Source organism: Microcaecilia unicolor, chromosome 1 (genome assembly GCF_901765095.1).
Source record: "Microcaecilia unicolor chromosome 1, aMicUni1.1, whole genome shotgun sequence".
NCBI lineage: Eukaryota > Metazoa > Chordata > Amphibia > Gymnophiona > Siphonopidae > Microcaecilia > Microcaecilia unicolor.
The window spans coordinates 534,328,976-534,342,841 of NC_044031.1; the positions used below are offsets into that span (position 1 = coordinate 534,328,976).

Genomic DNA, 13,866 nt, shown 5'->3' on the forward strand with positions numbered 1-13,866 from the left:
CCAAGTCCCCCTCCTGGACTTTCTAATACCCCACTACCTGTGACCGTGATGCCCAGTTCTTCCCTCCCCCCCCCCCCGAACGAATCCTCTCACTGATATCTAGGTAGGTCCCCCTGGCCTTACACTCTCCCTGGTGGTCCAGCAGGGGTTTTGGGGGCAGGAGCACAGCACCCTTGCTCCTGCCCCCTAGCGTCTCCTTGTCAAAATGGCTGCCACAGCATCTCACGGCAGCTCATTCTACTTCGTGTAGTACCATGAGCTGCCACGAGGGGTTGAGGCAGCCATTTTAAATTGAGCCGCTAGGGGGCAGGCGTGAGGGGGCTGTGCTCTTGCCCCCAAAGACCTTGGCTGGACCACCAGGGAGACAGGTAGACCTTGGGGGCTTACCTAGACATCGGGGGTGGGGGGTAGGGAGGAAGTAAAGGCTGTTGTGGCCAGGTGGGGAGAGGTAGGAGGGAGGGGGGATTGGGAGGGTCTTAGAAAAAAAATTAGTTATGCAGGTGCCGGCCTGATATCCAGTGCTTGCACCTGTGTAACTCTTTTGGCCCGCATAGGCTCTGGCGCCCACTTTGCACAAAATTAGCCCCCGGTGTTCAGTTGCAGTGTCTGGACATGGCCCAGTACTGAATATTGTGGGCTAATTTATCCAGCAACGGTAAGCATTTAAAAAAACGCTCACTGTCACCAGCTGAACATAAGGGGAATAGTGTCAGAATGTCATTGTTGTCTAGTTGGATCTAAGCCACGCCCTTCAAACGTCTCTACTACTGCCCTCTTTATCTGGATAATCTTAATATCAAAAGTCATCTGTTCATCAAACCAAGATTTAAAAGAAAAATTGTGCAAGTAATGCCAAAGTTAATGGCATAAATTCCCCTGAATACCAACTTATACTCTTCTAACCTCTTCAGATCCCACTTCCACCATGTGAACTACACCATGGACTTTTTGTATGTGACCACTTTTTCTTTCTTGCTTTTTTCCCCCTAATTTAAGCATACCCAACTTCTGCATAATGTTCTTTTGATGTTTTCTTAAAAATATGAAAGCATTATTTAGCACAACATTTTTAAATGCTATATTTTGTTTCTCTCCTTGTTTCCTCATTGAACATCATGAATTTCAGTTATGTGTTTTCAGGGCATAGGAGGTAACTGAAGTGTAGGCTAGGTTGTTGCTATTAGTTTGGGCTAACAGAGTAAGCAGAGGCAGTAGTTTTAAAATTAATTCAAGTAAGGAGGATGTGCGTGTTCTTTGGATTCTCTTGCATTTATTCATATTCGAGATGCTGCTATGAGATTATAGTTTGACATGCATAGGGAATGCACGTAGAATGTGAGTTTGAGATGTGGCTGAATAAATGTAAGAACACAGACATTAGAATGACATGAGCCACAGGTGCCATGGCCTGACTAAATTTTTGTCCCACACAGCATCAGTAACTAGGAAGCTTGGGTGGGCAGGGGCCAAGGCCTCCTCAACCAGAAATGTTTTCTGCGGCTCTCTGTGTGAAATATAGGGGCATTAAAGATGTGAATATTAAGAACATTGGTTGGAATAGGATAAGGGGGTTGGTGTACATGTTGCAGATAATATTCTTCCTTTCAGGGTATGCACGATCATTTAATGAAAGGTGGGCACCACAACCCCTGGCAGGAAAAATGGTACCCTTATTGCATGAGAAACTTTAAGGCATGTTTAAAATAAAGTAAGACTGCTGCAGTGTATTGCTGCTCCACTAATGATCATCTAAACTTTTTAACTAGGCTTCATTTTGTCTGCTATTTCTGGGTAGATCAGTGGTCCTCAGCCCAGTCCTCAGGACACACATAGCCAGTCAGGCTTTCAGGATATCCACAATGAATAAACATGAGAGAGTTTTGCATTCATTGAGATAGTGCATGCACATTGATATCATGTATATTCGTTGTAGATATCTTGAAAGCCTGACTGCCTAGGTGCATCCTGAGGACTGGGTTGAGAACCCCTAGGATAGATTAAAAACCTTCCTTGGTTCTAGTGTGTAGCAGAAAATGACAAGGTTAGCAGATAAGAAATAAAATGCTGCTTTACTGAGGGAGTGGTGAGTCCTTGGAATAGATGTCAGTCTACTCTGAATAAGCAGGTACTACAACGAGTGTTAGCAATAAATTTGAGAGACTGAGAGTATACTGCAAGTACGCTGGTTTAAGAGTGAGTTTCATCACTGTCATAGTATGTGCAAAACTAATCCCTTTGGAAACAATGACCCACTGAAACCCAGATAGGCTGCCTACTGAACCACCTTTTTATCACAGCACCCCACTTCCAATCACTTGCTTATTCCATATGTGCTCTCCGTTACCCTTCTCTCTACTCACACAGGTTAGCTTGTACTTTCCTCTACTACTACTACTACTACTACTATTTAGCATTTCTATAGCGCTACAAGGCGTACACAGCGCTGCACAAACATAGAAGAAAGACAGTCCCTGCTCAAAGAGCTTACAATCTAATAGACAAAAAATAAATAAAGTAAGCAAATCAAATCAATTAATGTAAACGGGAAGGAAGAGAGGAGGGTAGGTGGAGGCGAGTGGTTACAAGTGGTTACGAGTCAAAAGCAATGTTAAAGAGGTGGGCTTTCAGTCTAGATTTAAAGGTGGCCAAGGATGGGACAAGACGTAGGGGCTCAGGAAGTTTATTCCAGGCGTAGGGTGCAGCGAGACAGAAGGCGCAGGATCCAAGCTCTGGAACGCTCTTCCATCTTGGCTCCTTCTCAGATCCTTCCATGCTAAGTTCAGAACCACCTTTAAGACACACCTTTTCACTCAAAACTACCCAAATTCTGTGCCCTGGTTCATAGCCCCGCTTTGTAGTCTCCACCTTTCTTCTTCTTCTCTCTTTGCCTTGTTAAGGATTTTTTGTAAACTTCATCGAAGCCTTATGGCCTTTGCAGTATGTCAAGCACATGTAAATAAATAAAGTTTGAAACTGCATGAGTCGTGCTGTTAATGTCTGATTTCAGCTTGTCCAGGGTACTTTGCACTTGCTTGGCCATATACAGGACAAGAAATACTACAGGGGTTTTCCCATTTTGTGTGATGGAGAACAAAATGCTTAGTGTATCTATCTCTCACTATTCGGTTAGAATGTAATAGATTAAGTTTTTAGCTATTTCCATTTGCAAAATTATGACATTATTTGCCTGCCTTTAAGATTTACTACACTGCTGTGTAAGCTAAAAATGATAATATTGTGATCGCTAAGTGACACAATCTATAACCAGTTTTGGACTCCTTTTTTTATTAATTGGGAAGGGAAAGTACCAAGAAAAGAAACTGTATTGGAGCTATAAGAAATAGCAGAGAGAAAATACAAACAGTACAGAGAAAAGTTTTCAGAGCACGGCACCTGGAGCGAAGGCCCTGGGTGGTCAGTCACCCTGTAGAATGCTGTGAGGATATGCAGATGGGCTTACAAGTCTTCCACAGCACCTGGAAGGCAGCTGGTAGAAGCGCTAGGCACCTGGAGCGGAGGCCTGGTGTGGACCTGGGAGTCATCCTGGAGTAGGCTGTGAGGATATGCAGATGGGCTAATATACATTAGGAGCATATACTACTAATTGCTGAAATTCTTGATAATTAATGTGGCTTTTCCTAGAAAGCTTATCCAGCTTATTTTCGAAAGAGATTGCCGGCCATCTTCCGACACAAATCAGGAGATGGCCGGCGATCTCCTGAAGCCGGCCAAATTGATATACTCGAAAGCCAATTTTTGGCCGGCTTCAACTGCTTTCCGTCGCGGAGGCGGACAAACTTCAAGGGGGCGTGTCGGTAGCATAGCGAAGGCGGAACGAGGGTGTGCTTTGAGATGGCCGACTTTGCCCGATAATGGAGAAAAGAAGGGTGTCCCTGGCGAGAATTTGGTCCGCTTTATTTGGTCCCCAAAAAGTGCCCAAACTGACCAGATGACCACCGGAGGGAATTGGGGATCACCTCCCCTGACTCCCCCAGTGGTCACTAACCCCCTCCCACCCTCAAAAAAACAACTTTAAAAAACTTTTTATGCCAGCCTCAAATGTCATACTCAGGTCTATCGCAGCAGTATGCAGGTCCCTGGAGCAGTTTTAGTGGGTGCAGTGGACTACAGGCAGGCGGACCCAGGCTCATCCCCCCCTTACCTGTTACACTTGTGGTGGTAAATGGGAGCCCTCCAACCCCCCCCCCAAACCCACTGTACCCACATGTAGGTGCCCCCCTTTACCCATAAGGGCTATGGTAATGGTGTAGATTTGTGAGGAGTGGGTTTTGGGGGGCTCAACACACAAGGTAAGGGAGCTATGCACCTGGGAGCTATTTTTTTTTTTAGAAGTGCCCCCTAGGGTGCCCAGTTGGTGTCCTGGCATGTGAGGGGGACCAGTGCACAACAAACGCTGGTCCCTCCCATGACCAAATGCCTTGGATTTGGCTGGGTTTGAGATCGCCAGCCTCGGTTTCCATTATGGGCAAAAATCGAGCCGGCCATCTTAAACCCAGCCATCTCTGACATTTGGGCGTCCCCAACCTTATTATCGAAAAAAAAGATGACCGACAATCTTTTTCGAAAATACAGTTGGCCCTGCCCCTTCGCGGCGCCATCCTCGGAGATGGCCGCCCTTAGAGATGGGCATCCCCGTTCAAAAATACCCCTCCACGTGTATCAGTACCACTCCCCCCCCCTTTTTTCTGTTATCAGAAGAAGAAGAATATGTATCTTCCATCCGCAGCCCAGTTAATTTATCAGGTTCATGATCTTTTAGTTTAATTTCTTGGATGCATGGCTGCTTTGTGATTTTTCAACATATTGAGATTTGAAGACCTTTTCCTGTTTGGTGTCCTCTTTATGAAATACTAGTAAAAAAAGGCCAGTTTCTGACTCAAATGAAACGGGCGCTAGCAAGGTTTTCGTCGGAGTGTGTATGTTTGAGAGAGTGTGTGTGAGAGTGGATTTTGAGCGTGACTTAGTTATTGTTTTGTTGGGGAGTGTGTGAGGTGCATGAGCAATCAGTGGTGCCATTTTGGTGTTGGGAGTTTGTCGGGGGGGAGGGTACCGTTGTTCCACATAATTGTATGTGTTTCTGTTGTTTGTGGAGGGGTTGGGGGCTCAGAGGGTGTGTGTGTGTGATTGAGGTACATAGATGTGTGTGTGTGTGTGTGTGTGTGTGTGTGTGAGTGAGAGAGATGCTGTCTGTGCATGGCACTGGGTTGTTTTTTTTTTTGTGTTCCCAGGAAAAACAGAAAAGATAACCCTAGACTTGACTAAGATCTTTAGCTCGTGTACTGGGGTTATTAGGGGTTAGGTGGGGTTTGGGGGCAGAAGAGGGGGCATGTGTTTTGGGGATGGATAGGTGCGGAGCATAATGCTAAGGGGATTAGAGGGAGTTAACATGTTATCCATGAAGCTTTAGTACCTGAGGCAGCATTAAGTAGAACTGCAGTACCGGCTGACCTGACATAGAGTCAGTGGTAATGATCTACATGCTAGATATCAGGGCTGGCCATACCCCATCTCTGCTATGACCTGCTCAGATCCTGACCCTATGCAAACTAAACAGCAGAAGATGTTTGCGTTGCTTTCTGGCTTTAGTATGCGGTAGTCATTATCATGAACCTGTGGTAATGGCTATCCCATGCTGAAGCCATCAATCAAGGTGAATATCGTCAGTTTTTTTTATTTCAAGGGTTGATTTGTCTCCAGATGGGCATACCTTGACAGGAACAGGAATGAACGTGGATATGTTAGGAACAATCTGTGAATTTACTGCCACTGTCTGTTTTTGGAAAATACATTCCTGTTCCGCGATGTAGAGGTGGGTTACTGTAGCGAGCGTTTCGTGTTGCGCGGTGGGCGTGGCGGAGAAGGATGCACGACATCTTGCTGGGGATGTGTAGTTGGCCGCTTGTCCGTCTTGTACCGAGTCTTGTCTGCGGATTCTCTACCCGATTGTCCCCCGAGTGTCTCTGGGTTCTACAGCTCCATTATCTCCCGATCAGCGGCGGCTGCACTGTAGAGCGAAGGGGAGCAAGGGAGGCTGCAGCCGCTCCCCACCAGCGCTTTAAATGGTTATGTGCGTGAAGCAGATCTCGTGATCCCCCCTCCCTGGCTCACTGATCTTTGGACGCGTGGTAAAAGTGGTCGGCTACAACAGGGAATCCTTTTTAATGTGCACTTCCGCCTGAGCTGCAGGTGTTTCCCTACTCCTCCCCCTGCCTGGGTCGCGGACGGTTTTGTGTGGTGCGTCCGTGCTGGAGACGGTGGGTGAGTGTCATTGCTCCGCCCTCGACATCATCACGTTTGACGTGTGGGCGAGGCAGACACTCATGAACGAAAAGCGATCTCAGCTGCCTCACTTTTAGAACGTTGGGAAAGTGAGACTTCATTAGAACGTTGGAGGTGCGTTTTATATAGAGAGATTATTCCTTGAGAAATATGTATAAAAATGAATGTATTAAAGTTTAATATTATGTTTAAAAAAATTATTTTAGACGGGCATTCAATTTTTTTAAGACAGGAGGAACCTAGAATCTATTATGTTTTTGTATTGTGATGACATTAGCCTTGTGTATGTTTATCATGGATACTTTGAGTGAATGTGGTTAGGTCTTTTCTCAATGAAATGGCATTCCTTTCTATTTAAATTTATGATTTTATTGTTATGTTAAACACCTTGATCTTTGTTATCTAGGCAGTATACTAAGTTTTTATAATAAACATAAACACAGTGTGCTTTATGAGGGATGTTATTCCTGACACATTCCAAGAGAGGAGATTTATCACTAGTTTGATACAGTATGAGTCCAGTTTTACACAACTATAGCTTTCCCTTAATAAATATTTGCATAGCAGGTAGAACAAAACTGTACCAAAGTTTTGATAACCATCCTGCCCTCCCTGATATGTCTCTAAAGTACCTGCAACTGAGTGAATAATTGTGTGTCTTTTCATTTCTAGATTGCTGACTTTGGACTATCAAAATGGCGCATGTTATCTGTGTCAAAATCATTTGGTGAGAAACCTTCTCCGGGGGGAGGAACTATTATTTACATGCCTCCAGAAGACTATGAGCCCAATAGAAATGCACGTGCCAGTGTAAAGCATGATATATACAGGTAAGTGGTGTCATATCTTCCTGATGGTATAGTTCCATTGTGCAAACCACCTGCACAACTGCCAGCTCCTCCCCAATGTCATTTTTTTAAATCTATCAGAGCTGATATTCAGTGGCACTACCTGCCCGATTAAGTGCCACTGAGGCATATTTTCAAAGCACTTAGCCTCCCAAAGTTCCATAGAAACCTATGGAACTTAGCCTCCCAAAGTGCTTTGAAAATATGCCTCACTGTGTGTTAATGGTTAGGCAGCCACAGGCAATTTAAGCAGCAAGGTCACCGGGAGACACAGCCGGGCCTGGAGCAAGATGCCCCCCACCTGGGCTGCCATGGTGCCATCCCCCTCCACCTCCACACACATTTGGACCACCCGCTCCCTTACCTTCTGTGTCTGACTTCTCTTGCTCCTGTGTGCCGGGACCTGGTTGATTACATTAACATGATATCCCAGGTCACCTGGGTTATCGCGTTAATGCAATCATCCAGGTCCTGGCCAGGAGCAGGAGATAGACCTAGAAGAAAGCTGCCAGTGCCAGCCCCCCCCCCCCCCCCCCCCCCCCCCCCACATTGGAGGCCAGGCCAAGGGAATTTTCTACCCCCCCCCCCCCCCCCCCCCCGGTAGCCCTGTTAAACAGGAAGGAGCCTCTCCCTCCCACTTAAATCAGCCATACTTTAATCTGTTTGGTTTATTCATTTATTTACTAACATGTATTTGGTTTAATTGAAGCAATTTGAGATTGGGCTGGAAGAAATAAGTTATATTAGTCACTCCTACTTTTCTATCTGCACCTTGGTTTCTGTTGAGTGACATTTGGGCTCATTTTCAAAAGAGAAGGACGTCCATCTTTCGACATAAAACGGAAGATGGACGTCCTTCTCCCAGAGATGTCCAAATCGGTATAATCGAAACCTAATTTTGGACGTCTCCAACCGCAGTCCGTTGCAAGGATGTCCAAAGTTCAAGGGGACGTGGTGGAGGCGTAACAAAGGCGGGACTTGTGCGTGCCTAACGCTTGGATGTCTTTGACCCATAATCGAAAAAAACAAGTACGTCCCTGACGAACACGTGGATGTTTTCACCTGAACCTGCTTTTCTCCGAGGACAAGCAGGCTGCTTGTTCTCACGACTGGGTTGACGTCCACGGCAGCCCCCACCAACCGGAACAAAAACTTTGCGGGCGGTCCCGCACGCAGGGCACGCCCACCGCGCATGTGCGGCCGTTTTCCTGCCCGTGCGCGACTGTTCCCGCTCAATTTTTTTCGATTCCGCGCTGGAGAGAGACGTGTTATCGTCTCTAACTTTGTCAGCCCCGGGAGCTTTTTTCTCTTTTCGTGCACGTTCGCGCTTCTTTTCTTTATTTTCTGTGTTAAAAAAAAAAAAAAAAGTTAGTTTGTCCCCTCATCGTCTTTAGCCGCGGGGGCGCCTCGTTACGGCCTTGTGGCCGCGCGGTCGTTTTTTTTTCGGGTGTGCTTTTCACCGCCACCATCGATGACTTTGACTTCGCCGACGCGATTTTTCCGTTGATGTCCTTGAAGGTCCCGAGCGGATTCAAAAAGTGTGGTTGGTGCGGCCGGCAGATCTCGCAAACCGATACCCACGTTTGGTGCCTCCAGTGCCTTGGCCCGGAGCATAATACCAAGACGTGCACCTTGTGTCTCAGCTTGCGGAAGCAGACACAGGTGGCGAGGCAAGTTCTTCGGGACCGGCTTTTTGGAACTTGCGCCGGCCCTTCGACGGCATCGGTGTCGACGGGCCGGATCTTCGGTACCGGTACCGATGTCGACGAAATCGGCACCGACGATGGCACCGACCCCAGGAGCACAGGTACCATTGGCCCACCGGACCACCGGCGATGGTGGGGGTGAGCGACCGCGTGGGCAGTCGGCCCCGGCCACTCCCTCTACCCAGGGCCATCGGGACCGAACCCTGTCAGACCTGATCCCTCGAGACCGGGGGGGTTCTACCTCCTCTTCATCTCTGCCACCGAGCGCCGATGATGGGCACCGAAAGAAGACTAAAAAACATTGTCATCGGTTGCCCACGGCGCACGGGACTACCAGTTCCGGCGCCTCCAGAGATGACTCGACGCCGAGGAAGCGGCAGTGCCGAGAGGAGCGTTCCCCCTCGGTCGAAGAGGTGTTGCTGCGTCAGTCCATGGGTGCTTCGGTACCGTCTCCTGGACCCGAGCAGCTTCCGGCACCCGCACCGGCCCCCCTGCCTTTCCCGACAGTGGGCCTTGACGAGTGCCTCCAAGCCATCCTTCCAGGGATTCTGGAAGGGCTGATGCGCCAGGCTTTGCCGGCACCGGGGGTGCTTGCGCCCCCGGCGCCGTTGATGGAGGTGCAGGCGTGCTCTAGCCCGATGCAGAGGCCGCCGACGCCGCTTGCGGTGCCGGTGTCGACAGCCACGCAGGTGGAATCCCCGTCGATGGAGGGAGCTTCATCCCTACCGGCACGGGAGTCCACCGCTCGACACCACCATCGAGGACATGGTTCCTCGCAGTCGAGACGGGCCCGGTTCAGGTCTGAGCTGCAAGAGCTCATGTCCGACACCGAGGAAGAGGCCTCGTGGGGGGAGGAGGAGGACCCCAGATATTTCTCCTCAGAGGAGTCTGAGGGCCTTCTCTCCGACCCCACTCCTTCACCGGAGAGGAAGCTCTCGCCCCCTGAGAGCCTCTCCTTTGCCTCCTTCGTCAGGGACATGTCTATTTGCATTCCCTTCCCCGTGGTCTCTGTGGATGAGCCGAGGGCTGAGATGCTCGAGGTCCTCGACTATCCATCACCACCTAGAGAGTCTTCCACGGTGCAGTTGCACAATGTCCTCAAAGAGACACTGCTTCGGAACTGGCTGAAGCCCTTATCTAACCCCACCATCCCCAAGAAAGCGGAGTCTCAATACAGAATCCACTCTGACCCAGAGTTAATGCGGCCCCAATTGCCTCATGACTCGGTGGTCGTGGACTCTGCTCTCAAGAGGGCACGGAGTTCGAAGGATACCGCCTCGGCGCCCCCGGGGCGGGAGTCTCGCACTCTGGACTCGTTTGGGAGGAAGGCCTACCAATCTTCCATGCTCGTGACCCGCATCCAGTCGTACCAGCTCTACACGAGCATTCACATGCGGAACAATGTGAAGCAACTGGCGGACCTGGTCGACAAGCTCCCTCCGGAGCAGTCCAGGCCTTTTCAGGCGGTGGTCAGGCAGCTGAAGGCGTGTAGAAAATTCCTGTCCAGGGGTATCTATGACACCTGTGATGTGGCATCTCGAGCTGCGGCCCAAGGTATAGTGATGCGCAGACTCTCCTGGCTGCGTACCTCTGACCTGGACAACCGCACCCAGCAACGACTGGCGGATGTCCCTTGCCGGGGGGATAATATCTTTGGCGAGAAGGTCGAGCAGTTGGTGGACCAACTACACCAGCGGGAAACCGCTCTCGACAAGCTCTCCCACCTCCGACATTGCCGCCCCCCCTCCCGCCGCGAACCCGCCGCCGCTGCAGCCTACCTTTACTTTTGCTGGCGGGGGATCCCACTCCTCGCCAGCCGACGTCTTCTTCTCAGTCGCTTCCTGCTCTTCAATTTGTTTGCTCACGTCCTGCACGTTGTACGTGCAGGACGTCAGACTCAGAGAACAGAACTGTTCTCTGAGTCTGACGTCCTGCACGTACAATTACGTGCAGTACGTCAGCAAACAAATTGAAGAGCAGGAAGGACTGAGAAGACGTCGGCTGGCGGGGAGTGAGATCCCCCGCCAGCAAAAGTAAAGGTAGTAGGCGGCGGCGGGGGCGGGTTCGCCGGGAGGGGGTCCTGGGGTGAATCTGCCGGGGCCCCGGCCCCCTCAGGCCCCACGTAGCTACGCCACTGGTGCCAAGCCACCGGGAATCTAGAAGATGTCATCCGCCTGTCCCTCAGTTGCCGCAATTCGCGGCACTGGTGGACATTTCGGACCAATTTGAACCTGGGACGTCCATTCCAAATTCCGCAGCCCACGAAGGTGCTGACGACGGATGCATCTCGCCTGGGGTGGGGAGCTTATGTCGATGGGCTTCACACCCAGGGACTGTGGTCCCTCCAGGAACAGGATCTTCAGATCAACCTCCTGGAGCTCCGAACGGTCTGGAACGCACTGAAGGCCTTCAGAGATCGGCTGTCCTATCAAATTATCCAAATTCGGACAGACAATCAGGTTGCAATGTATTACATCAACAAGCAGGGGGGCACCGGATTTCGCCCCCTGTGTCAGGAAGCCGTCGGAATGTGGCGTTCGGCATGCTTCTTCAAGCCACATACCTGGCAGGTGTAAACAACAGTCTGGCCAACAGACTGAGCAGAGTCATGCAACCGCACGAGTGATCGCTCCATTCCAGAGTGGTATGCAAGGTCTTCCGAGAGTGGGGCACTCCCTCGGTGGACCTTTTCGCCTCTCAGACCAACCACAAGCTGCCTCTGTTCTGTTCCAGACTACAGGCACATGGCAGACTAGCGTCAGATGACTTTCTCCTCCATTGGGGGGCCGGCCTCCTGTATGCTTATCCTCCCATACCTTTGGTGGGGAAGACCTTACTGAAGCTCAAGCAAGAACACGGCACCATGATTCTGATAGCGCCTTTTTGGTCCCGTCAGATCTGGTTCCCTCTACTTCTGGAGTTGTCCTCCGAAAAACCGTGGAGATTGGAGTGTTTTCCGACCCTCATTTCGCAGAACGACGGAGCGCTTCTGCACCCCAACCTTCAGTCTCTGGCTCTCACGGCCTGGATGTTGAGGGCGTAGACTTTGCTTCGTTGGGTCTGTCTGAGGGTGTCTCCCGCGTCTTGCTTGCCTCTAGAAAGGATTCCATTAAAAAGAGTTACTTTTTTAAGTGGAGGAGGTTTGTCGTTTGGTGTGAGAGCAAGGCCCTAGAACCTCGCTCTTGTCCTGCACAGAACCTGCTTGAATACCTTCTGCACTTATCAGAGTCTGGCCTCAAGACCAACTCAGTAAGGAATCACCTTAGTGCGATTAGTGCTTACCATTATCGTGTAGAGGGTAAAGCCATCTCTGGAGAGCCTTTAGTCGTTCGATTCATGAGAGGCTTGCTTTTGTCAAAGCCCCCTGTCAAGCCTCCCGCAGTGTCATGGGATCTCAACGTCGTCCTCACCCAGCTGATGAAACCTCCTTTTGAGCCACTGAATTCCTGCCATCTGAAGTACTTGACCTGGAAGGTCATTTTCTTGGTGGCAGTTACTTCAGCTCGTAGAGTCAGTGAGCTGCAAGCCTTGGTAGCTCATGCTCCTTATACCAAATTTCATCATAACAGAGTAGTGCTCCGCACTCACCCTAAGTTCTTGCCAAAGGTGGTGTCGGAGTTCCATCTTAACCAGTCAATTGTCTTGCCAACATTCTTTCCCAGACCACATACCCGCCCTGCTGAACGTCAGTTGCACACATTGGACTGCAAGCGAGCGTTGGCCTTCTATCTGCAGCGGACACAGCCCCACAGACAGTCCGCCCAATTGTTTATTTCTTACGACCCCAACAGGAAAGGAGTCGCTGTCGGGAAACGCACCATCTCCAATTGGCTAGCAGATTGCATTTCCTTCACTTACGCCCAGGCTGGGCTGGCTCTTGAGGGTCATGTCACGGCTCATAGTGTTAGAGCCATGGCAGCGTCAGTGGCCCACTTGAAGTCAGCCACTATTGAAGAGATTTGCAAGGCTGCGACGTGGTCATCTGTCCACACATTCACATCACATTACTGCCTCCAGCAGGATACCCGATGCGACAGTCGGTTCAGGCAGTCGGTGCTGAGGAATCTGTTTGGGGTTTGAAACCAACTCCACCCTCCAGGACCTGATTTTGTTCTGTTCAGGCTGCACTCTCAGTTAGTTGTTCTTCGTAGGTCAATTTCCGTTATGCCCTCGCCGTTGCGAGGTTCAGTTGACCTGGGTTCTTGTTTTGAGTGAGCCTGAGAGCTAGGGATACCCCAGTCGTGAGAACAAGCAGCCTGCTTGTCCTCGGAGAAAGTGAATGATACATACCTGTAGCAGGTGTTCTCCGAGGACAGCAGGCTGATCGTTCTCACCTACCCTCCCTCCTCCCCTTTGGAGTTGCGTTTTTTCCTCATTCTTTGCTTGTCATTCAACTGAGCGGGAACGGTCGCGCACGGGCGGGAAGACAGCCGCGCATGCGCGGCGGGCGTGCCCTGCGTGCGGGACCGCCCGCGAAGTTTTTGTTCCGGTTGGTGGGGGCTGCCGTGGACGTCAACCCAGTCGTGAGAACAATCAGCCTGCTGTCCTCGGAGAACACCTGCTACAGGTATGTATCATTCGCTTTCTTACGAATAAGACACAAAAAGGTGCCCGAAATGACCAGATGACCACCGGAGGGAATTGGGGATGACCTCCCATTACTCCCCCCTGTGATCACTAACCCCCTCCCACCCTCAAAAAACATGTTTAAAAATATGTTTCCAGCCTCTATGCCAGCCTCAGATGTCACACGCGGGTCCATGACCGCACATGAAGGTCCCAGGAGCAGTTTTAGTGAGTACTGCAGTGCACTTCAGACAGGCGGACCCAGGCCCATACCCCCCCCCCCCCCACCTGTTACATTTGTGGAGGAAACAGTGAGCTCTCCAAAACCCACTGCACCCACATCTAGGTGCCCCCCTTCACCCGTAAGGGCTATGGTAGTGGTTTATAGTAGCGGGTTTTGGGGGGCTCTGCACGCAAGGTAAGGGAGCTATGTTCCTGGGAGCATT

At 50.2% G+C, this 13,866-nt stretch overlaps 1 protein-coding gene across 1 annotated transcript in view; it reads left to right on the plus strand.

The window, feature by feature from the left end:
• RIPK2 (receptor interacting serine/threonine kinase 2) overlaps positions 1-13,866 on the plus strand; it is a 99,656-nt gene that overhangs the window by 54,845 nt on the left and 30,945 nt on the right. Inside the window, exon 4 of the mRNA XM_030216299.1 lies at positions 6,973-7,130. Coding sequence (XP_030072159.1) covers positions 6,973-7,130 — 158 coding nt within the window. The remainder of the gene's footprint in view (positions 1-6,972; positions 7,131-13,866) is intronic.